This window comes from Hyperoodon ampullatus (genome assembly GCF_949752795.1).
Source record: "Hyperoodon ampullatus genome assembly, chromosome: 5".
NCBI classification, from domain to species: domain Eukaryota; kingdom Metazoa; phylum Chordata; class Mammalia; order Artiodactyla; family Ziphiidae; genus Hyperoodon; species Hyperoodon ampullatus.
In genome coordinates this window covers 45,348,249-45,375,109 of record NC_136918.1, presented here as the reverse complement: position 1 = coordinate 45,375,109, position 26,861 = coordinate 45,348,249, and the positions used below count along the sequence as shown (strand labels likewise).

The 26,861-nt window shown below is 37.7% G+C and overlaps 1 protein-coding gene and 1 pseudogene across 2 annotated transcripts in view; both read right to left on the bottom strand.

Annotated features, from left to right (window-relative positions):
• Positions 1–472: 472 nt before the first annotated feature.
• Positions 473–26,861, bottom strand: part of EHHADH (enoyl-CoA hydratase and 3-hydroxyacyl CoA dehydrogenase) — a gene marked incomplete at both ends in the record, with an annotated part of 50,856 nt that continues 24,467 nt past the window's right edge. The window contains 3 exons of the mRNA XM_079705073.1: positions 473–1,734; positions 12,935–13,276; positions 26,106–26,206. Of these exons, the coding sequence (XP_079561199.1) occupies positions 473–1,734; positions 12,935–13,276; positions 26,106–26,206 (1,705 nt within the window). The remainder of the gene's footprint in view (positions 1,735–12,934; positions 13,277–26,105; positions 26,207–26,861) is intronic.
• Positions 8,648–9,141, bottom strand: LOC307053597 (serine/arginine-rich splicing factor 3-like; annotated as a pseudogene). Its single transcript has one exon. The product of its transcript is annotated as a serine/arginine-rich splicing factor 3-like (transcript).

The window sequence follows — 26,861 nt, the reverse complement described above, 5'->3', positions numbered from 1 at the left end:
CTGTCAAGTGCTGTACAAGATGCTCAGGGGTGCATGATGAGTGTCTGTTGAATGAAGCGTCCATAAGATTTCCTATCAGTGCTATGTGTGTGAGGTTGAAAGGGCTCAAAATGAATTTATCAGTGAATAATTAATAACATATTTCTCCAATGATCAAAGAACTTGTGAACCTCAACTTATTCCTGAGGCTCTTTCCTTAGTTATTATGGTGTTAACATAAGTTTATTCACTGAGATTGAAATAATTTATCTGATAGGGACAGATTCCCAGGCATAGGAAGCACATTCCTAAAGATCTGACCCATTAGAATCTTCATCAGACAGAAGACCCAAAGAAGAGTTTTAGCTGGCCAATTACTTCTTTTGCTTTGCATTTCAGAGCAATCTTACTTTGGATCTTTGGATTTAGTTTCACTGAAATTCAGTGAGCATTACCTGATGCCAGCATGTGAGGCAAAACCTGAAAGGCTGAATCACAATTTACTGCTGCGGGGTCCTGCCAAGCTTTGCCACTCTTTCAGAGGAGGGTTTCCCTGGGAAGCCAGTTTTTTCAGATAGTCACAAGGCTCCAGTTGGGGAATATCAGGATTCTGCCTGTGATATTTCTGCAACTTCTCTACCACTGTGGGCAACCCAACTGTGGAAGCATAAAACATGGGTCCACCCCTGTGCCTTGGCCATCCATACCCGTGTAAATAGACCACATCAATGTGCTCTGGGGTAGCCGCCATCCCTTCTCCCAAGATGCGGAATGCTTCATTGATGAGTGAATATAAGCAGCGCTCGAGGATCTCATCCCGGCTAATGATACGTGGTTCAATGTGATAGGTTTCTCTGTACTGTGTCAGAAATTTGGAAAGCCAGGGATTAGGTTTGTGAATCCTACCCAATGGCTTATCATAAAGATACCAACCCTCACCTGTCTTCTGGCCAAATCGTCCTGATTCACAGAGCATATCAGGAATTGGGCAATATCTCCAGCTGCCTCGCTTTCGGGAAGGAGTTCCTGGAGGCAATGTAGGTCCAGTAAGACCTTGCCCTTTTTGGGATTTCCAACCTACATCCAACCCAGCAAGATCAGACACTCTAAAAGGTCCCATTTTGAAACCAAACTCTTCCAGCACCTGATCTATCTCCTCTGGTTTACAGCCTTCTTCCAATAAGAAATATGTCTGATTATAATAAGGCTTCAACATTCGATTCCCAACAAATCCAAAACAATTGCCTACAACTACTCCAATTTTTTTAATCTTTTTTGATAAATTCATAATAGTAGCAATGGTAGTGGGGGAAGAGTATTGGCTGGGAATAACCTCTAACAACTTCATGACGTGAGCTGGTGAGAAGAAGTGGGTGCCAATGACCAAGTGAGGACGATCACTGGAAGAAGCAATCTCATCAATGTCCAGGGCTGAAGTATTGGTGCACAAAAATGCTTCTGGCTTGCACACGGCTGACAGTTCATCAAAGACTTGTTTCTTCAGGTTCATTTCCTCAAATACTGCTTCAATGACTAAATCTACACCACTAAGCTCTTTTATAGATGTAGTTAACCTGGGTTTTGGTCCTGACCAAGGGTGGCCACTCTGCTGCATTTTGGACACTCCCTTTTCTAAGATGGAGGTTATTATCTTGTTTGCAGTCTCTAGCTGCTTCTTGTCTGATTCTACAGCAATCACAGGGATTTTGGCCATTGCAAAAGATATGGCAATGCCTCGGCCCATTGTTCCCAAGCCTGCAGATAAGAGTGAAGGAGAAAAAGAATGATTCAATGGTATTGGAAACTGAGAAATTACTCAGTGAATGGAAGGCTTCTGTGGAAACGTGTCATTCAAAGATACAAATTCAAGGACTACAAATGGATTGAATACTAGTTAAGGCTAGGCACTGTATAAAGTGCTCCAGAAGGTATAACAGTAAGTAGGATTCACACACACACACACACACACACACACACACACACTATTAGAAATAATAAACAAGTTTAGCAAGGTTGCAGGATATAAGATCAATATACAAAAATCAATTTTATTTATATATACTAGCAATGAATAATCTGAATATGAAATTAAGAAAACAATTCCACTTATAATAGCATTAAAAAGAATAAAATACTTCAGAATAAATTTAAGGAAGAATTGTAAGACTTGTACACTAATAACAAAAGAACATTTTTGAAAGAAATTAAATAAAACCTAAATAAATGGAAAGACATCCCATGTTCGTGGATCAAAAGACTTAACATTGTTAAGATGGCAACATTACCCAAATCACTCTGCAGATCCAGTGCAATCACTATGAAAAATCCAACTTTTTTTTTGCAGAAATTAACAAGCTGATCCTACAAGTCATATAGAAATACAAGAAATCCAGAATAACCAAAACAATATAGAAAAAAAAAAAAGAACAAACTCTTTCCAATTTCAAAACTTTTGACAAATCTACAGTGTTCAAGACAGTGTGATACTGGAATAAGGATAGACATATAGATCAATGAGATAGAATTGAGAGTCCTGAAATAAACTCATACATTTATGGAAACTCAATTTTTGACAAGGGTGCCAATATAATCCAATGGGGAAAGAATAGTCTTTTTCAACAAAGGTGCTGGGACAACTGATATCCATATGCAAAAGAATTTTGTTGAACTTCTACCTCACACCATATACAAAAGTAGATCAAAGTGGATCACTCAAAGTGGATCAAAGACCAAAGTAAAAGCTAAAACTGTAAAACTCTTATGAGTAAATCTTCATGACCTTGGATTAGGCAATAGTTTCTTAGAAATAACACCAAGAGCATAAGCAATAAAAGAAAAAAAATTGATAAATTGGACATTATCAAAATTAAAAACTTTTGTGCTTTGAAGGACACAATAAAGAAAGTGAAAAAAACCCCATAGAATAGGAGAAAATATTTTCAACTCATATATCTGATAAGGTACTTGTATCAGAATATATAAAGAACTCAAACTCAACAATAAAAAGACAGCTCAATTTAAAATTAGGCAAAGGAATGTGCAGCAACATGAATGGACCTAGAGATTCTCATACTGAGTGAAGTAAGTCAGACAGATATCATATGATATCACTTACATGTGGAATCTAAAAAAAGGGTACAAATGAACGTATCTACAAAACAGAAAGAGTTACAGATGTAGAATACAAACTTATGGTTACCAGGGGGTAAGTGGGGGGAGGGATAAATTGAAAGATTAGGATTGATATAAACACACTACTATATATAAAATAGATAACTAATAAGGATCTACTGTATAGCACAGGGAGCTCTACTCAATACTCTATAATGGTCTATATGGGAAAAGAATCTAAAAAAGAGTGGATATATGTATATGTATAAGACTCACTTTGCTGTACACCTGAAACTAACACAACATTGTAAATCAACTATACTCCAATAAAAATTTTTTAAAAATAAAATAAAATTAGGCAAAGCATCAATTAAACATTTCTCCAAAGAAGATATACAAATGACCAATAAGCATATGAAGAGATGCCTAACATCATTAGTCACTATGGAAATGCAGATCAAAACCACAATGAGCTACCACTTCATACCCATTAGGATAACTATAATTTAAAAAGACAGACAATAACAAGTTCTAGTGAGGATGTGGAGAAACTGATACCCTGATTCACTGCTGGCAACTTGTAAAATGGTGCTATTGCAGCAGAAAACAAGCTGGAAGTTCCTCAAAATGTTAAACGTGGAGTTACCACACGATCCAGCAATTCCACTCCTAGGTAGGTAGGTAGGTAGGTATATACATAACCCAAGAGAAATGAAGACATACATCCACACAAAACTTGTACATAGATGTTCATAGCAGCATTATTCAAAATAGCCAAAAAGAAGAAACAAGCCAAATGTCTATCAACATGGGTAAACAAAAGGTGGTATGTCTCTCCAGTGGAATATTACTCAGCCGTAAAACTAAATGGTACATCCTATAACATGGATGAGGCTTAAAAAACATTATGCTAAGTTAAAGAAGTTGGATGCAAAAGTTTACTTGTTATATGATTCCATTTATATGACATGTCCAGAATAGGAGCCTCCATAGAGACAGAAAGTAGATTAGTAGTTGCCAGGAGCTGGGAGGATGGGCAATGAGGAATAACTGCAAATGGGTACAGGGTTTCTTTTCAAAGTGATGGAAATGTTCTAAAATTTTTTGTGGCAATGGCTACACAACTTTATGAATATCTAAAAACCACTTAAGTGTACTCTTTTTTTTGGTGACATTGTTACTATGTATTTTAAAAATGTTTTAATTGCGGTAAAATACATATAACATAAAACTTAACATCATAACCATTTCTAAGTGTACAGTTCAGGGGCATTAAGTACATTCACAGAGTTGTGCAACCAGCACCACCATCCATCTCCAGAATGCTTTTCATCTTGCAAAACTGAAACTCTGTACTCATTAAACAATAACTCCCCATTTTGCCCTCTCCCCAGCCCCTGGCAACCATCATTCTACTTTCTATCTTTATAATATCTATAATCCTTTATAATTTTGACTACTCTAGGTGTCTCATATAAGTGAAATCAAATAGTATTTGTCCTTTTGTGACTAGCTTATTTCTCTTAGTAGAATAGCCTCCAGGTTTATTCATGTTGTAGCGTGTATCAGAATTTCCCACCTTTTAAGACTGAATAATATCCCTTTGAATATATATATGTACCACATTTTGTTTATTCATTCATCTGTTAATGGACATTTGGGTGGCTTCCACCATTAGTCCACTATTGTGAATAATTCTACTATGGACATGATTATACAAATACCCGTTTGAGTCCCTGCCTTCAATTCTTTGTGATATACCCAGAAGTGGAATTGCTGAATCATATTGTAATTCTATTTTTAATTTTTGGAGGGATTGCCATACTTTTTTTCAGCAGCTGCAGCATTTTATGTTGAATTGTACTCTAAATGGGTGAATTTTATGATATATGTTTCACCTCAATAAAACTGTTATTAAAAATATGAGTAGTACCAACCCTCAAGGAACTTATAATCTAGTGGTGGGAAAGAAAAAAGTTCATAAATATCCACCCTTAAAGGTAAAGTAAGTGATGAGAGAAGTTCAAATTTCTTTGGTGATTCAAAGGAAAGAGATTATTTTTGGTTGGATGAGTCAAGAAAAACTTCAAGATAAAGATATTTGAAGAAATATTTAAAGAAAGATCAAACTAAAACAGTGAAATTGGAGAAGTTGAACCACCCAGCTGGGGAAGGGAAAAGAAAAGTGAGAAATATTTTTTAAAAAGGCAAGAAGGATGGAAAATGTAGAAAAATTATTCGATGGCAAAGATGTTGCTATTTCTTTCCCACACCATTTCATTTTCTTCCTGGGCACATAGAGGCCTGTACTTTCTAGACCTCTGGTATCCTGGTAGGGCTTGTAACTAATTCTGGTCAAAGGAATGGGGAAGAGGGTGGTGTGGGATCACAACTGGCCCCTAAAATCTCCCACAAAATCCTTCATTACCACCTGGGTATAGAAGATGCAGAGAACAACTCTGAGGCTTTGGAGGAGACCCTAGAGCAGATGTTGGCCTGCAGGTTGCATCCAGCCCACTGCCTGCTTTTGTACTGCTGGTGAGCTAAGAATATTTTTACATTTTAAATAGCTGAAAATGAAAGAATAAGAATATTTTGTGACATAGGAAAATTATATCAAATTCAAATTTTAGTGTCCATAAATAAAGTTTTACTGGAATCAATCACACTAATTTGTTTTTGTATGGCTGTTTTTTTTTTCCTTCAGCAACTTTAATTATAAAAATCTTTCATGTTCTCAAAAAAAAAAAAAAAAAAAAACGGAAAACCAGAAGGCAACAGTCTAGTACAAAAATATAAAACCAGAAGATATTACCACCAACCAGGTCTGACAACTAAATCATGCTGGCGATTCTGAAAATAAAAGCACACGAATACAAAGTAATAAACCAGTGGTTCTTATATAACCAGGGATGGAAAAATGAGTCAGTAGGCCTGGAAAACACCATTCCTAAAAAGAAGCACTGTAAGAATATAAACCATAACTCTACAGTAAAAAGCGACCAGGACTTTCCATCCAGACATGGGTGAGTCTAAAAAGGTGGTGATGCCATCTACTGATCACATGACCTTTTAAGGAACTGTAAAAAAGCATAGAAACAGTAAGTAAAATGTATCTACATCTCATAAAATTAAAATTTCTCTGGCTAATTCATCTTTGTATTTACCTTTCTGCTTAAGACATGGAGGTCAGAAGTAACCCACAATGAACTGAGAACCATAGAATATTAACTATTCTTGAAAGCATAAAAACCAACTATAATCCTTAGATATGTTCCTTAAATTATCACCAAGTATTATTAATAGTGACCTCTAGTGAACACCTGTAATCATTACACCACAAGTCAAAGTCTCTGTGACTGCTTTCAGTATCATATTCAACTGAGAATACAAGACAAAACTGGCCAACGGGACTTGTTAATTTCAGAAATCACAGTAACTGAACTTTTTAATAGCCACAATTTAAATGTAGAATGTAAGATTTTAATGATTTCTATCTTCCATATTTTTAACAAGCCATAAAATTGTGCTACGGTTTCTGGTTAAAGTGATTGCAAATTTGGACCCTAAGGTTAAATCCCAGAGGTTAATTTTATATCAGGTCTGTATTAGCCACATTATAGCTATAATCCACTATCCTTTTTACAGAAACCCTTCCAATTTAAGACTCTGCAAGTTGTATACTGCCAAAAATGCCCATGTAGATTTATAAGAGCAGTGTAATATTGATGTACCATATTACTTCCATGAATTCTTAGCTATCTTGCCTTGCTTGATCCTAACAAAGGTTTTAAGCTATGAAATGCTGAAAGACAAAAGGCCCAAAGCCCGAGTTCCCAGTAAATCAATAGGCAGTCTTAAAAGTGTCTTCTGTAACAAGGCTCATACTGAACTCCACTGACACCAGTTCTGCCCCTGTGACACCCAGGACTTTCCTCCCTTGATATGTGCATGAAAGGTGAAGAAGGACCACTGGAAATAATTTGTTTAGGATCTGTATCTTATAAAACATCCTTATAGATTAATACAATGACATCTTTTATATTAAAGAAAGTCAGTACAGCATAATCCAAAACTATCTTTAAATAGCACATTTAAGGAAACTAAGCCAAGAGACTGTTGCATTATGATTTAATCTAATTGCACAAAAATTTGAAATTACAGCTCCTCTAGATTTCTAAGAAGAAGGTTATGCATGCCTCCATATTCAATTATGCACTGTTACATTTGAACCAGATAGTGAATTTCACATCATGATGGATCAATTTAGAATTTCCATGCAACACCTCAAATTATATAAAATGGAAGCAATTTTTAAAGCTTTGTGGAACGTTTAAAGTTCTACTTTGTGCTAAAGTGTTTTGTTTTGTTTCTTGTTTGTTTGTTTTTTTACCAGCAACTTTGGATTATAATGTATCAGGTGGCTATACTTTAAAATGCTGGTCACTGAATATCATGGACTTTGAACTGGCTTCTACTCCTAAAAATGTATCATCACTTAAGTAGACAACCAAAAATTCCCTTCACTTCAAAAGCCTCAAATTGTGTTTCTTACAAAATAAGATTTGTGTAACCAACTGCCTTCTATGGGACAAGAACTATGGTAATAGTGGGTTCAACTATTACACAATTATGTTAATATTTTATTTTCAAAAGCACTTTACAAGAAAATGTAAGTATGGCTTCCAATAGGAATGTTATACCTGGACTTGATTGGTACCAAGCTCAGATTTTAGTTTTGCAAGGAAAAACAGGCTTTCAGGTTAAACAACAATTTGTAACCAAAACTTTAATCCCAAGGATTCTCACAAAACATATTACAAATGACAGCATGAAAAAAAAAATCTTGCACGGTAACTCAAAGTTCAGCTCTACAATGTACCCTTAAACTAGCAGGACATTGGTATATTGAATAGTCTCAAATTTCCAAATAATATTACAAAGAGCTATGTATTCATATACAGCAATCACAGAAGGAACTTATGACCTAAAGCAAAGGTAAACTAACTTTCTTGAAACGTCTTAGATTCTAAACCCACCGGAGAACCTCTTGTCCGGGGTGAAGACTAGTGGAATTTTTAAACCTCTAATCTAGTTTAATGGTGCAGCTTTAATTTTTACCTGCTGGCTTGTGCTCACAGCAGCTTTTAAAGACTGCTTGCTTAACTACAGCTGCATATCCCAGCTACAGAAAGTCTTTTCAATTTTTGCCAGTTTTGTTTCCATAATATTAAACATCACACTTTAGCTGAACAGGAGTTAGAGGTTTATTATCAGTCTATGCAAGACTAAAAATTCAAAGCAAATTCAATTTTGCATAAGGGAACATTGTAAAGTAACAATTCTTGATATTACATGCCTCATATGATCCATTTCAAACCATAGAGAATTACATCTTTATGTGTCACTGTTCCAAGGGACAAACAAATGTGAACAGCTAAAACATTTTAAAATGCACCAAACTTATGAAGTCTCAAACAAAACTTGAATTTTCTGTACATACTCCTGTCAAATGAAGTTATTTCCTGTACACCACTCCCTCTTGCAAACTGGTCTTCTATTTCCTTTCATTTGACCTAGATCGGCTATGAGACCTAGAGAAAGATCGGGACGGCTTGTGATTTCTCTCCTGGGACAGTGATCTCTCTCTTCTCCTGTCTCTAGAAAGGGACCTGCTCCGGCTGCGGGAGAAGCTTCTCCGTCTTGGAGATGTGTGGCGAGATGGAGGACTCCTCCTCCAATAATCATCCCGAGGGCGATGACCCCAAGAAAGAGGCAGCCCATGATTTCGACTTCTCTTTTCACCATTCGACAATTCCACTCTTACTCGGCGGCCACATAGTGTTCTCTCATCTAGTTCTTGGACAGCATCAGCTGCATCTCGGGATCTTCAAATTCAACAAAAGCGAAGCCGGGAGGGTTTCTAGCAACCCACACACTTTGGAATGGTCCATAATAGCCAAAAGTTCGTTCCAATTCAGCCTTGTTACCATTCTTTCCAAGATTACCTACATGAACTTTACAGTCCAGCAGACAGGAATCACGATGCATTTCAAGATCTCAGGTTAGAAATGCGAAGGCTCAAATCCACACACCCTCAGCTGGGTCTTCCCGGTCCCCTCCCGCCTGGCACCTGCAGATGCTCTCGCACACCCATCGTCCACGAAATTGCTCTATGGCTGTTTTTGTCCTCAATAGCAGAGGTGAGTAGTTGCAAAAGAGACCATATGGCCCCAAAAGTCTAAAACATTTACTATCTGGAACTTTACAGAAAAAGTTTGCTGACCCTTATCCAGGAGGATGGCAGAGCCGCTACTTGGAAAGAACCTGGTTCTAGAATTACTGCGGAGTGAGGAGGAAAATGATCTTTATTGTGCTAAGCCACTGAGATTGTTATTTGTTACAGCAGCAGGTTACCTGTTACCTAACCAACCCACTGTGGATGTTTTGTGAAAGACATGTATATATAACTCTTCTACACTTCACAATGACTAGCTTTGGGGATTGTTTCTTTTTTTTTCAATTGAAGTTTAGTTGATTTACAATATTCTTTAGTTTTAGGTGTACAACATAGTGATTCAAAATTTTTATAGATTATACTGGATTTAAAGTTATTATAAAATATTGGCTATATTACCTGTGCTGTACAATATATCCTTGTAGCTTATTTATTTTATACATAGTAATTTGTGCCTCTTAATCCCCTGTGGCAATTGGTTTTGAATAAAGAATGTTATCAATAATAAGAAATCACTGATTTAGTTTCTCTGGAATATATTTAATTTTTAAATTGTATTAAATTATTTAATATACTATATATATATTAAATTATTTAAAACATTTAGGTTTCCAAATTTACTAAGCATCTGCATTTCACTCAGTAACAAGAAGCCTGGATAGCTCTCACTGTTGTAGCAGCTTGTATCCTAAACTTTGGCCTGGGTAAATAGGAGGTAGAGTTGGGGGTTCAAAACCCTGGCCTCCTAGCTTTCAGTCCCAAGCTGAAAATTCCTACCATGTAGAGATTATAAACTCACAGGGACAGTAAGGACTAATGAGAAGTTTATGTGAAAGCGCTTTGTGAAGTATAATGTCATGCAGGTGATATCTCAGAATGGGACACAGTGGGGAAGGAAGGCCACCTGGTGAAGATGGAGCAGAACTCCTCGGTGCTCACCTCTCAGAGCAGGTCTGCTGAAGGACCACTGGGGCTCCAAACAACTCCTAATCCAAACCACAAAGTGGGCCAGACTAAGGTTTTTTAGAAGTGTCTTAGCTATAATTTTAGATCTTCTTCAGTTCTATAAACTGATACTTTTCATTTAATCACTGAAACAAAATATACATGAAAACAGTATCTATTTCTTTCAAAAAGTTCTTAGCTACTAACTTCTCTTTTCACAACCTTGTGGTCTCAAAGTTCTCAACAACAAAGGGCTGAAAGACCAAACTTTTCACTGTTGGTAATTATGTTTTCATAGGTATATACTGCATTTACATTGAATTTAGTTTCTTAATTTTTCCTCATTAAACACACACAGATAGGGACCAGGAGTCCTGCTCCTGTACCAAATCACTGCCTTTAACTGCCATGGAATTAAATCTAGTCAAGAACCTCTTCTACTCAGAGAAGTAAATACAGGATAAGGGATGCTTTGACTACTGGTTCTGCAGTGTTTGGTCAACTGCAGTCTTCTCCCCTTCTGACAGGCGAGGTGGGAGAATGTGAACTTGCTGTTTGCATCAGCCTGATCTGAGAACATAGGCTCATGGAAGTGCAAAGTTGGGCTCATGAGGGCTGGGGTTTTGCCAGGGGGCATAATGAAAGGATGAGTCGTGGTATTTGAGGACATTGGTAAGAGAGTAGCTGAAGTGATGACTGGAAATGAAAACTGAATAGAGAAGAAAGTAAAGATAGGAGGAGCTGATCAAGTAACACATGTGCTAGTTAGAATAACCGAGAAAGGGATGTGGGAAAATACAAGGTTGTAGTGAAAAAGTGAGATTTCTCATTTCACAGGTGGAGAAATATTGAGGGTAAAGACAAGACCTACAGTGAAGCCATAAGTGTGGGTCACAGAAGTGAAGTGAGGTGAGCGTCACTGGATCTGAGGGGGTGAAGGAACCCAGAAGCAACAGGGCTGGGTTATTCAGGGCTGAATTATTCACACAGAGGATGAAGACAACCAGATGGCAGCAGGATTTGGGCCACAGAGGATAACTGTGAGCCAGGTACTAAAATGAGGGCAAAGCAGGGGAGCACTGACAGTAATGAGGAGGGATAAAGTGATACGACTGGATGGCAGGATCACAGAGGAGAGTGTCCTGAAAGGGGTAATGGTCTGAGAGGGGAACTGGGAAGTGACAGTGAGGTCCATGGAGTGTGGGAGAAGCAACAGCATTCTCTTGACAGGGCTGCAGTAGAAGCAGGTGCCCAGGGTAAGCCAGGTTTCAGGCAGGAGACAGAGGGGGAGCCATTAGTAAACCAGATGAGGCTGTGGGCGTGTTCCAGAGGACACAGGGTGCCGCGGGAGGCTGTGTCACAAAGAAGAAGTGCAGAGCGGGATGTGGATAAACATGAAGAAGGGGGAAATGATGAACTCTCTCACTTTATTTTTATCCACATTGTCTTCTACACAGTTTAAATGCTTCTTCAAATATTTTTCAGAACAATGTGGGGTATACTTAAAAAAAAACAACCTTAAACTTTTAAACATTCCATGTTAGACACAAACCTGAAGTATTTTTAAAAAGCTCACAATAAGGAAATAGGGAAATTCTCAAATGATGGTTGACAAACATGATACTAATAAACTTAAAACTTTTACTATTATTTTGCATTAATTATTCTTGGCTTGAAGGAATACAAGGAAGAAGAAACAGGTAAGTACATAACTGGGAACAAATATTGATGTTGCTAAAAGAGTATAAAAAAGGGATACTCATGGTTCTTTGTCACACTATTTATCCATCTCCTTAAAAAATCACAAGTGAACAGAGTCACTGCTAGAGGAGCACAGTGTGTTTGCGTTAAAGACACACTATTTTATTCCCAAACTTGACTGAAACCACAACAGACTAAGAAGATATAGAGAGGGCTCTTCCCCTCCAAGCTGGGTTGGTGTTAGAGAGCTGGGTGAGGGTTAAGAAAGTTGATGCTTTTAGTAAACTTTGGACCTCCTCCCCCAGAAGACTGTATACAAGCTAATACATATAACATTTCACTTACTATTTCAGAAGGTTTGGAATCTACCCAAGACCATTCTTAGGCCAAGACTAAGAGAAAGGGAAGTTTAGGAAAGTGGCCTGAAGAAGGCAATCAGAGAGCTAGCTTCTGAGGAAAGAAGATATTTTGTTTGAGAAATTTTCTAGGGGAAAAAAGTAGGGAAGCCACTATTTCAGAGTTCAAATGAATTTGAGGATAGTGGTTTTGAACCAGGAGAAGTGAATGGATGCAAGGACCAGAAAGATATAGCCTTCATTCCAAATCCCTAGCTATAGGAGTGACAGAACACACTTTGAAATGTGCAACATATTAATAATCATTGTTGGAAAATCCAGGAATGAGAGACATGGAAGAGGTAGAAATGAGTTAAAAAATGCCCAGAGTCTGGAATCAGACAGACCTACATTAGATGACTTGGGTTTCATTAGCTCGCTGTTGAGAAGGTTAGTGTTTCTAGGCCTCACATATAAAGTAAAGATAGTTCATGGGCTGGAGTGAAAATTAAGTTAGGTAAAACAAGTGATATGTTTAGCAAAGAGCCTGGCACCTGGTGGCCCTAAGCAAATGGTAATACTTTACATGTGCAGATTTGGGGAGTGACATTACCCATGTTCTTACCGAGAATGCCAACAGAAGAGATGGGCTGTGCCAGTGCTGTTTTCCAGGATGCTCCAGAGGGAGTGGACCACTTATTTGTGGTCCTCTCCGCCAAGAAAGAATATTGCAGGGCTCTAGCCTGCCCTGATCTCTGAAGGTACACATACAGCTCCTCTTCCTTCTTGATGCCCACCTCATAGGGATACTGGACAGCGGCCTGGACTGCACGGATGGAAGTCTCCTGAGAAAGGCACCCAGGGTGCTGCTTCCGCATCTTCAGAAGGGCTTCACTGAAAATGGTGTCCATGTTGGACAAGCTCTGGATCGGCTTGTTGTAGATTCTACGAGATTCTAGAGATTGATCTGAAAGAAATAAGAAAGAAAATTTGGAAATGTTACTTATACCAAGGGAATATGTGTATATAATGATAATAATAAGTTGTTCAAATTCAAAATATGAAATTAAATACTATTCATCAAGATATTTAATGTAATACTAATACCAAAATCCCTGACATCTTTGCAACTTAGTCCCATTAGATAGAATTTAATAGATTCAAAGCAATTTCCAGTTTCCTAATTGAAGCATAAAAGTTACACTTTCTTTTTACTTCAAGGCCAAGATAATATTATGATAGATTAATTATATTAATCTGCCAGTGAGCTTAAGGAAAATTGTTCTGAGTTAATAATATTTTAGGTTCAAAATAATTTTAACTTCACTCTTAACAGTAACAAAAACTTTAAAATACCTAGAAAAGGAGACAGTGTAATATCGGCACAAGGATAGAGATACAAATCAATGGAGAGAATTGAGAGTTCAAAAAATAAATCCTTATAATCATTGCCAATTGATTTTCAACACAGGTGCCAAAACAATTTAATGACAGAAAGGAGATGCTGAGGACAACTGGATATCCACATGAAACAAACAAACAAACAAACTTAGATCCTTACCTAGCACCATATATAAAAATTAATTCAAAATGGATCATAAATCTAAATTGAAGAGCTAAAACTATAAAAATTTTTAAAAAGAAAAATCTTTATGACCTTTGGTTAGGCAAGGTATTCTTAGCACAATCCATGAAAGAAAAAAATCAATAAGTTGGATTTCATCAAAATTAAAGACTTTTGTACTTCAGAGAACACAATTAAGCAAATGAAATGAAATGATAAACTATAGACCGGGAGAAAATATTTGTGTAGTAGGCAAAATAACACCCTCCTCAAATGTCTACTTCCTAATCCCCAGAACCTATGAATATATTACCTTATATGGCAAAGAGACTCTACAGAAGTGATTAAGGTTAAAGACCTTGAAATGTGAAGATTAACATGTATTATCCAGGTGGGCCCAATCTAATTACACGAATGCTTAAAAGAGGAGAGCCTTTCCCAGCTGGAGTGAGAGAGGAAGAGTCAGAGAGATGCAACACAGGAAGGACTGGCTCCATGGATGACAATCTGGCTTTGAACATGGTGGAAGGGGGCCAAGAGCCAAGGAATGCAGTGACCTCTAAGAAGCTAGGAATGGCCATCAGTTTACAACCAGCAAAAACATGGAGACCTTGGTCCTACAACACAAGTACTGAATTCTGCCAACAACCCGAGTGAGCAGTAAACAGATTCTCCCTTAGAGCCTTCAGAAAGGAGTGCAGCTGCTGACACCTGGGTTTAGTCCAGTGAGACCCCTACCAGACTTCTGACCTATAGATCACTAAGTAATTTATTTGTGTTGTTAAAACTGCTGAGCTTGTGGTAATTTGTTATCAAGCAGTAGAAAATGAATACAATTTGCATACAGAATATCTAATTAAGTATTTGTATCCAGAGTATATAAAGACCTCTTATGACTCAATAATAAGAAGGCAAACAACTCAATTTTAAACTGGGTAAAAACTTGAGTGGATATTTCACCAAAGAGCATATACAAACAGCTAGTAAGCAGTGAAAAAATGTTCAGCATCATTAGTCATTAGGGAAATGCAAATTAAAACCACAATGAATGTGGTAGGCAGCCTCTAAGTAATGGGATGTCGTTTCTAAGATTAAATGACAAAAGGACTCTTGCTCTCTCACTTGCTCACTCTGAGGGAAACAAGCTACCATGGGTGAGCTGCCCTCCAGTGAAGCCCATGAGGCAAAGAACTGAAGGAGGCTTTCAGCCAACAGCCAGTGAGGAACCGAGGCCTTCAGTTCAACAGACCAAGAGGAAATGAATTCCACTAACAGCCACTTGAGTGAGCTTGGAAGCAGATCGCTCCCCAGTCAAGCCTCCAGGTAGATACAGCTCCCCCCGCAATACCTTGAATGTAGTCTTTTGTGAAACCCTAAACCAGAGGGCCTAGCTAACCACACCCAGATTCCACAGAAACTGTAAGATAGTATTTGTTTGATTTTAAGCAAATAAATTTTGGGATAATTTGTTATGCAACTATAGATAACCAACACAGACCCATTAGAAGGACTATCATCAAAAAGACATGACACAAAATGTTGGTGGTGATGTGGAGTACCTGGAACCCTCGTACATTGCTTGTGAGAATGTAAAACAGTACATTCACTTTGAAAAACAGTTTGGCAGTTTCTTAAAAAGATAAACATAAACTTACTGTTCGACCCAGAAATTTCACTCCTAGGAATCCACCCAAGAGAAATGAAAACATATAAAACTTGTATGTGAATACTCACTGCAGCATTATTCATAGTAGCTCAAAACCAAAAGCAATGTGAATATCCAACTGATGAATGGATAAAGAAAATGTGGTATAGCCATACAATGAAATACTATTCAGCAATAAAAAGGATCAAACTGTACTTCCCTGGTGGCGCAGTGGTTAAGAATCCACCTGCCAATGCAGGGGACACAGGTTCCAGCCGTGGTCCAGGAAGATCCCACATGCTGCAGAGCAACTAAGCCTGTGAGCCACAACTAATGACCCTGCGCTCTAGAGCCCGAGAGCCACAACTACTGAGCCCACGTGCCACAACTACTGGAGCCTGTGTGCCACAACTTCTGAAGCCCACGTGCCACAACTACTGAAGCCCGCGTGCCTAGAGCCCGTGCTCTGCGACAAGAGAAACCACTGCAGTGAGAAGCCCAAGCACCGCAACAAAGAGTAGTCCCCGCTCACTGCAACTAGCGAAAGACTGCACGCAGCAATGAAGACCCAACGCAGCCAAAACTAACTAAATTAATTAATTAATTAATTTTTTAAAAAGGGACTTCCCTGGTGGCACAGTGGTTAAGAATCCACCTGCCAATGCAGGGGACACAGGTTTGAGCCCTCATCCAGGAAGATACCACATGCTGCGGAGCAACTAAGCCCGTGTGCCATAACTACTGAGCCTGTGCTCTAGATCCTGCATGCCACAGCTACTGAAGCCCGAGTGCCTAGAGCCCGTGCTCTGCAACAAGAGAAGCCGCCACAATGAGAAGCCCACGCACCACAACGAAGAGCAGCCCGCACTCACCACAACGAAGACCCAACGTGGCCAGGAAAAAAAAAAAAAAGGATCAAACTAATGATACATGCTACAACACAAATGAACCTTAAAAACATTATGCAAGCTGAAAGAAGCCAGATGCAAAAGATTACATATTGGTGTGATGTAATTTATTTTAAATGTCCAGAAGAGGCAAATCTATAGAGACAGAAAGATCAGCTGTTGCCTAGGGCTGGGGGTGGGAGTGGGGGTAAGCTGCAAAAGGGCAGAGGGAACTTTGGGGGATAGTGGAGAAGTCCTAAAACTGATTTATGGAGATGGTTGCACAACTCTAACTCAAAGGCAAATTATGCCTCATTAAGGCTGTTAAAAAATATCTAGCAATGAATTTATTAAGAAAGGTACAAGACCTTTAAGAAGGTCTATATAACATTTTATTGAAGAACATAAAATAATACCTTAATAAAGAATGACCCCATGTCCCTGAATATAAATACTTAATAGCATAAAATAAATATTTTCCATATATTATATATGAATTTCTAATCATATAGAAATTCATGGTCCTATTTTTTTAAATAACTCAAAAGAATAATTTTAAAGTTTACATAAACGTATAAATGTGGGGCTTCCCTGGTGACGCAGTGGTTGAGAGTCCGCCTGCTGATGCAGGGGACATGGGTTCGTGCCCCGGTCCGGGAAGACCCCACATGCTGCAGAGCGGCTGGGTCCGTGAGCCAGGGCCGCTGGGCCTGCGCGTCCAGAGCCTGTGCTCCACAACGGAGGAGGCCACAGCAGTGAGAGGCCCGCATACGGAAAAAAAAAAAAAAAAAAAAAGTATAAATGTGTATAAATTTGTGTAACAAACTTATACTTTTAACAAAACTGTTTTCTAAAATAGTATTCCAGAAACTGTTTCCTAAAAAGTGCTACTATCTCTTAAAAAATAAAGCAATATATCAAAAATGTACACCTTAGTTAATTAGACCAGAAACCTACCAGAGCTTACAAAGCAGTTTCACTATAAAAAGACAGATGAATGTGAGCCAGTCTGGCATTGGTATGTTACTATGTGTCCAAGGGAGAGTAAGGTTTGGATATAATCATGTGCACAAGGAAGAACTGTATCTGTGAGGCATTGTATAATCTCAACCTTTTTTTTTTTTAACCTAGGAGGCAAGAACATTTCCTTAATGCTTGATTACTATGTAGAATTGAAAAGAATGGATTTTTAAATTAATGCTTTCCCATATGATATAAGAATAAGATTCAGGAAAGGAGGAAAGATGGTGAGTAGCAGCATGTGGTCCCTGTTAACCCTGCTATTGTTGGAAAAACATGAACTCTACCCAACAGGCTACCAATTACTTGCTCAGTTAACCAATGAGTTACCCAATCCTCAATTTATAGGAAGGCAAGCTCAGTGCAGAAGGATGAAGACCTTTCCGGGGCCTACAGCTGATTTAATTCCCTGGTGGCTCAAAAGAGAGACAAGAACAGACAGTGGGGAGAGGACAGTGGGTAAAGGACAAGTGGAAGAGTAAAGGAGGCAGAGCTGTCAGTGTTGTGGCATCTGACAACAGGTGGCTGTTGCAGTCTTTCCTGGGACAGAGCATAGATGGGTTTGGGATATCTTAGAGCTAGATCTCTGTCCTTGTGACACTACCACCAGCCCCACCATGACAGGGGCTGATTCTCAACATCATAGCACACAACAGAGTTATTTGAGGAGTTTAAAAAGTTTGGATGCCCATGCCCCACTGTGAACTCAGTTGAGAATCTTTAAGGGTGGGGCCTGGGCATGAGTATTTTTAAAAAATTCAATAGTTGATTTTGAGGTATAGCCTCTGGGAGGTCCAAGAGCAGAGCATATGTCAGCCACTGTATCAAAGACAGCTGTAACTCCTAGCAACTCTAACCTGGGCCAGAGATTGAAAAGAGATGAGAAAGAAAAAAAGGAAGAAAGTGGTCCAGTGGTTAAGACTTCGCCTTCCAATGCAGGGTGTGCAGGTTCGATCCCTGGTTGGGGAGCGAAGATCCCACATGCCTTGCGGCCAAAAGACCAAAACATAAAACAGAAGCAATATTGTAACAAATTCAAAAAAAGACTTTAAAAAAATGGTCCATATCAAAAAAGTCTTAAAAAAAAAAGGAAGAAGAAAAAAACTTAATGGTGTGCAGTAATTTTAGCCAATTCGCATATTCTTAGTATTCTGGGGATACTCAGAACCTCTGAGACTACAGATGCACATTTTGGGAGCCCCCCAGAGCACTTGTCCCGACAAGCCTAAGGCCAAACTAAGCATATCCACTGGAGAGTGTTGGATCATGGCACAACCATTAGAAGGTTTTTCCCTGTCAATTTCCTATTCCTTTTGTTCTGTGGCTGTAACTGAAGGATGCTATTATCTTAAAACTTCATTTTATTACTACAAAATATACTCAGAATTTCCACTTTGGGTCTACAAGTATGGTGTTTTCAAAGTGTATTTCTTATACAGCTGGTAGTTTTAGACTCTTGGTAGTTTTAAAGTCACTCAGCTGTAACTACATAATAAGAGAGGCAAGTGTGAGCAGGTCAGCACCAGCATTAGCTGCCAGGAACATGGGAAAGTGAAGAACTAATTAATGATTCAAATATGCTTATAATTGAATTCTTTCCCTGACCCATTCACATTTTTTTCTTAATTCTTTGAAGTTTTCTAAGGCAGAAGTTTTAATTAAAAAAATAAGGGACTCACATGCCCAAAGGAAGAAAAGATGGTGATTATTTTCCCTCTTTCCTTTCTAGTAAACTAACAGGAAGAGATTTTTCTCTGCCTAGGATAAAGAGAGACATAATGTGCAGTTTACAGAATGGTTTCCTAAGACATAAAGGACTCTCTTTTCTCTAATTCTCATAAACAACAAGCTCTCTCTCTCACAGAAGGGCTGCAAAGGACAAACAGAACAACTGCATTTTTCCAGGCTTGAGGGGGGGTCCCTAAAGAACTGGGGTACATAAAAAAGAAGCCCAGTTTAGACGTGTGCTCAGGCTTCCTAGGTACGGCAGTGTCACTCTGCTCTTGTGAAACATGTTTATATAAATGTTCACAGACAGTAAAAATAAATTACAAAGCGCAAAAGATAAAATGAAGAGAAAGACAGATGAAACCACTAAGATTTTTTTTTAAGCCACGAAATCTAAACAGATCAAGGTCTTTGGGAAGAATAAGAATCCCTAAAAATGGCTAACACAGCCCAGTGCAGTCATAGTAACAGGACCAGAGTTCATTACAGGGACAAAAACAGAGCACTGGGTTCCTGAGTTGAGGCTCCCACTTGGATGTCCCCTGTGCCCATCTTTGACTAACAGTACACATTTTCAGCTTCATGCCAGAATCATGCACGTGGGAACAATGAGTTCTTACTCAGTTTGGGAACAAGCAGGCTGCTGGCCAAATGCAAATAAATAGCATTTTACAGGACCCTCCTGTCCCCAGTTTAGCCAAAGCAATCTGGTTTGGCCAAGTGATTTTGAATTGCTCTGCTAAACCAATTGCACTGCAGTAGTCTAAGAGGCTTCATGTAACAAAAGCATTAAGATACATGAAGCTAACTAACTTCCACAGTCAACTCTCCAGGATGCGTGTTAAGTTTGTAGAGAAGTTTGCAGCTACTTCCCAAATCACATTTTTAGATATATATGTTAACCTCCTACAATCCCCTCCCACCCATAACTGGCTCCAAAACTGCTGATTGCAACATTGACCATTAGAAATTTCCTTCCTTCTCAACTTATTTATTGGATGTGGAAACTAAATAAGTGTTCTTAATCTTTTCCTTTTGTTATTTTTTTAAGTCAACATTTCAGCAGTGGGGGTGGGGGTAGTGATGGGGAGTGAGAATATGCTGAATTAATGGAATATTTTTACAAACGGAAGAAGAGAACTCAAAAATTTTACAGGTACTTTTAAAATTGAGATATAAATCACATCAATAAAACTCATCATTTTAAAGTTTGTTAATTCAGGAGTTTTTAGTATGATCACAAGATGTGCAACCATACATGTACGTTTTTTAACCATGCAGAACTGATTTACTAATATCTTTAAGACAGCAAGTAGTGTTTGCATGTAAAAAGTCAAAACTAGGAAAAGTTATCTCCATTCTCACCCTTGTTCTCTGTACATCAGTGGTTCTCAAAGTATGGTCCCCAGAATACAGCATCAACATCGCCTAGGAACTTGTTAGAAATGCAAATTGGGCCCCATCCCAGATGTACTGATTCAGAAAGTAATGAGTGGGGTCCTATAATCTATGTTTTAACAGACCCTCCAAGTGATTCTGATGCACAGTAACGTTTGAGAACCATTCCTCTAGATCAAGACAATTGCACTAGCTTCACATAACTATAGATTTGTAAATGCACATATATTTAACATCAATATATTTTAATAAAAAATATTCTGGGCTTCCCTGGTGGCGCAGTGGTTGAGAGTCCGCCTGCCGATGCAGGGGACACGGGTTCGTGCCCCGGTCTGGGAAGATCCCACATGCCGCGGAGCGGCTGGGCCCGTGAGCCATGGCCGCTGGGCCTGTGCGTCCGGAGCCTGTGCTCCGCAACGGGAGAGGCCACAGCAGTGAGAGGCCCACATAACGCAAAAATATATATATATATTTTATATTATATTTATACATTCATATTTATAATATATTTATAATAAATATCTGTACTATTTATGTCATATATTTATAATAAATATCTATTATAAAACATAAATATACATTTTTATAATAGATTTTTGTGAAGTCTGTCCTTCAAATCAATCCATCAATTTTGTTCTGCCAAAAACCACAGTCTAATAGCTATATTTAAAAGCAAACAAAGGAAAAAAAGAAAGGAAAAGCACAAGACCTCAAATGAAAATGAAATGCAAAATAAGTAAGCCTAGCTAAACTACACATTTTGTAAGATAATAAGTGTAAATGTAGATAAGATTCTCTGAGTTAGTCCTTCATTGATCTGCCCTATTTCTCTACCTTGTATCTCTAGTGTTTATCTATTACAGAGCAGCACCAAGAAGAAATCATAGGATTCTAAACAGTGGAACTCATTTTTTATTTAAAGTAAAAGTACCAGAGTTTTCCTTGGGATTCTAAACCCTAAACCTCAAAAGAGACACAGTAGAGCTGTCCAGGTTGTAGCAAGACAAAAAACTGGAGCCCATAAGGTCTCAGAACACGGTTTGAAACCAACTCATTTTGTTGAAACTTTTCCTTTCATTGATGAAGAAAATAAAGCCCCAAAGCTGATTTGTTAGGGTCCATATAGCTATAGGTTAAAATTATAATCCAGGCCTCCTGACATCCAATCCTAAACCTATTTCTCTACTAGACTGTACCCCTTCCACACTGGCCAGGCATTCCTTTTTCCTTTGGGTAAATTTAATGACTCAGATAATAGGAAAAGATAAACATTAAAAAAAAAAAAAAGGTCTTCACTACCTACCATCCAAATACAACCACTGTTAAAAATCTGTTATATCTCCTTGTAGTTTTTTTTCTGTATGTAAATATGCATATGAACACACACACACATTTGTGCAACTTCCTATCTGGTTTTTTTTCTACTTAATATTACATGTAAGCATTTTTCCAAACTCTTCAATTTCCTTTAAAAATGGAAGTTTTAATGGCTGAATGGGGTTGCTTCACTGAGATCTATCATCTTTTATGTAATTAATCCCTTAGAATTAGATATTTGAGTTGTTTGCAACATTTTATAATGATAAATAAAGCTTCAGTGAGTATCACTGTATGCAAATCTTTGTGTACTTCTGTGATTATTTCTCTGTGATAAATGCCTGAGAATAGAAATAGTAAGTCAAAATGTAAGAATAAGCTTCAATACATGATTGCCCAATTGCCATCTAGACAGGCAGGATATACTACAAGCTGTTTAATAAGTGCTTATTTAAATTCAATCTGAGCATATTATTTTTTCTATCTTTGTTAATTTGCTTGGCAAAAAATAGTGTCTTTCAAATCATGAATGGTTTTATATTAATCACCAAGTTTAAAAAGCATTTAAGAATTAAGCATATACTTACTATATGATCCAGCAATACTACTCTTAGGTATTTACTCAGGAGAAAGGGAAATATAATGTCTGCAAAGACTTGTGTACACCCATAGCGAAAACAACCTAAATGTTCATCAACTGATAAATGAATAAACATATTGTGGTATATCCATACTATGGATTATTATTCAGTAACAAAAAAAGAATAAAAAATTAATACATGAAAGAACATCATGAACCTCAAAAACATGCTAAGTGAGAGAAGCCAGACACAAAAGACTACATGCTGTATGAAATTCTAAAAAACAAAACTATAGTAACAGAAAACAGGCCAGTGGTTGTCTGCAGCCAAGGGCAGGGGAGAGAATCTACTGGAAAGAGGCATGACAATACTATTTAGGGTGATAGAACTATATCTTGATTGTGGCAGTGGTTATACAACTGCAAATGATTACAGAAATTCATCGACCTCTTCATTTAAAATGGGTGAATTTTATTGTGTGTACATTATACCTCAAGCTGGAAAAATCAAAACAAAAGCAAAAATCATTTAAGAAATTCTGGGGGGAAAACAACTTATTTTCATCTTTGTGTATTTTCTTTAAATTTTTGTCTGTCACAGACCTACTAGAGAATGGACTTGAGAACATGGGGAGGGGGAAGGGTAAGCTGGGACAAAGTGAGAGAGTGGCATGGACATATATACACTACCAAACGTAAAACAGATAGCTAGTGGGAAGCAGCCGCATAGCACAGGGAGATCAGCTCGGTGTTTTGTGATCACCTAGAGGGGTGGGATAGGGAGGGTGGGAGGGAGGGAGACGCAAGAGGGAAGAGATATGGGGACATATGTATATATATAACTGATTCACTTTGTTATAAAGCAGAAATTAACACACCATTGTAAAGCAATTATACTCCAATAAAGATGTTTAAAAAACAACAACAAAATTTTTGTCTGTATTCATAATACTCTATGTAGCTATAAGTATAGACTATATGTAAATTTGTATTTAGACATTTTTATATCACAATTTTACATTTCTACAAAGTTTTCATGATTATAATTTAAAATAGTTATACATAATTGTCCAAAGCCCAGAACCATTCTCCTATCGTTAACAGGTAAATTACCAAATTTTAAAGCAAATGATTCCTCCTCAATATTTGGATGCCACCAAGTGGACAAACTGTAATATTACTGAGATTGAGTAGAACATTTTATAAATTTTTAAAAAATAACAATTTAGTGTTTAAAATTTTAATGTAAAATTAATTTTTAAAACTAAATAAATTTTAGTAATTAAAACAGATCATTTTATAAGTGTACCAAACCATGATGCTCATCTATCTCTTGTAGTAACTTAACTCTCAAATCTGAATCTCTGGAAATCAGTCAAAGAAAAGAACTTCTGTCAAAATCAGGGCCTTTACAAACTAAAACTACAGGTGTAAATGATAGACATGGGTCTCTCTTAAGCCCCGAACCAAAAAACATTTAGGGACCTACAAATGCAAATAGCCTTTGCTGTAGGCCAAATGACTTCCAACAAAACAATAAGTGCTTCCAGGAGGCACAATGAAACCAGTAATGAAACTGTGGTGAAGATTATCTGGAAAGCAGAGAAAGACAGCAGGAAACTCATTCCCCTTTGGGCAAAGCCTTGCTAACTCTCTTTAGAGTCACCAGTATTTTCTCCTTACAGTTCCTGGCCTTTCCAGTTCAAGCTTTTGCTATTGAAATGAAACAGTAACTGGTTAGAGCCACAAAAAGAAAGATTATTTCAGGGAAGTGTTTGGTCCCTGCCAGGGTGGACAAAAGAATGACTTTTTCAAAAGAAGCCTTTGAATGACACCTAGCCATTACCCACCACCAACCGAGGGAGATGAACACTCTGCCTATAGCCCAACATTCCTCCCAATTATTTTTTCTGATGCTCTTTAACCCTCTTCATCTTGCTGCCAACCTCCATAAATCAAAAAGAAACATTTTTTTAAAAAAAAGAAATCCAGGAATGCCACTCCAAAGAACTCTTAAAGGAATGTCATGAGTCCATAAAGTGAGAAACCAGTGAGAGAGAGAAAACGTAGCTCACTGAGACAGAACCATGGCTTCACTGTGGTGAATTATAGAGCCTGTCTTCTAATGGCTAAAATGTTTGTTTGCTTGGTTTTTCTTAAATTTTAGTTATGTTTCTTAATAGAAGATACACTCATTCAATAAAAATACAAAAGGTACAGAAGAATAAAAAGGGACATCTACTTTTAACTGCTTCTGCTGGTTGGTCAGCCCCATTCCCAGAGGCAACCATCAATCCTCTCTTGTGAATAGTTACAGAAGTATCCTATACAAAGACAGTTACATATATACACTCTCCCTTATAAACATTCAAGCCCATCCCCCCTTTCTTGTTACACAAATGTTGAACCACTGTACACAATGATGCTTTTTTCATTTAACCATACAATACATCATGGCATTCATACCATGTCAATACATAGAGTTTCTCATTCATTTTAAAACTGTATTTGCAAATGAAGCAATGGACAAATGACTAATCTCCAAAATATACAAATAGGTCATGGAGCTCAATATCAAAAAAACGACCTGATTAAAAAATGGGCAGAAGACCTAAATAGACATTTCACTAAAGAAAACATGCAGATGGCCAAGAGGCATATGAAAAGATGCTCAACTTCACTAATTATTAGAGAAATGCAAATCAAAACTATAATGAGGTATCACCTCACACCAGTCATAATGGCCATCATCAAAAAATCTACAAACAATAAATGCTGGAGAGGGTGTGGAGAAAAGGGAACCCTTTTGCACTGTTGGTGCGAATGTAAATTGATACAGCCACTGTATAAACCTCCAGTATGGAGGTTCCTTAAAAAACTAAAAATAGAACCAACATATGACCCAGCAATCCCACTCCTGGCCATATACCCTGAGAAAACCATAATTCAAAAGGACACATGTTACCAAATGTTCATTGCAGCACTATTTACAATAGCCAGGACATGGAAACAACCTAAATGTCCAACGACAGATGAATGGATAAAGAAGATGTTGTACACATATACAATGGAATATTACTCAGCCATAAAAAGGAATGAAACTGGGTCATTTGTAGAGATGTGGAGTCTTGTCATACAGAGTGAAGTAAGCCAGAAAGAGAAAAACAAATATCGTATACTAACGCATGTATGTGGAATCTAGAAAAATGGTACAGATGAACCTATTTGCAGGGAAGGAATAGAGACGTAGATGTAGAGAATGGACATGTGGACACAGAAAGGGAAGGAGAGGGTGGGACGTATTGGGAGATTAGGATTGACATATATACACTACCATGCATAAAACAGATAGCTAGTGGGAACATGCTATAAAGCACAGGAAGCTCAGCTGGGTGCTCTGTGACGACCTAGATGGGTGGGGTGGTGGCGGGCAGGGAGGGAGGTTCAAGAGGGAGGAGATATAGGTATGCATACAGCTGATTCACTTCATTGTATAGCAGAAACTAACACAACATTGTAAAGTAATTATACTCCAGTTAAAAAAAAACTGTATCATATTCTATTTGGATGTACCATAAAATATTTAAGGAGTTCCTTATTAAGATGGACATTTAACTTGTTTCCAATTTGTGCTAGCTTTATTATTATCTTCTTTACCTGAAACTCTCTGGGCAAATTTGATTGCTTCTTCAACCGGATCTGAGTTCACAATTTTATCTAGAATACCCAGCTTAAGAGCTTCATTTGCCGAAATATGTCTTCCTAAAAGAAAACAAAATAAAACAAATCAAAGAACAATGTGAGATTAAACCAAAAACATCACTCTCTCTAGTAGGAAAATTCACTTGTCCTGGGTATAAACATCTGTTACTAAATAAACAAGCACCACGCTGACTGTTACAGTGGAAAGATTACTGCAGAGGTAATCAGAAATTTTGGATTCAAGTTCCAGCTCTACCTTGCACTTCTTGTGTGAACTGTACGAGGACCACAATTTCTTCGTTGGTAAATGGCAATAATTATGCTTACCTTGGTAATTCTGAGTATTAAGTGAAAATAATACATTTTCCTTCTATTCTATAAATCTCTATTAGAAGCACTCTATGAACTATAAATCTCTATATAATAATGAGGATTTATTGTTTGATGATAATAGAGATAAAAAATAACAGAGGTAGTAGCAGCACAGCAATAGCAGTATTATCTGTTCTTATACTAGCATACACCAAGGGCTGCCACTGATTACGAACTGAGTCCTCAAACACAAATATAGCTGGATAGACAGGGGAAAAGAATTATTAAGTTGATATCACATAAGTTATAATCAAAATTTCACAGGAAAAGTGGGGTGGACCTCTGCCATTTTTTGGCTACCCAGCATCTCGACCCTCCCTTAGTTTGTGGAATTGCTAA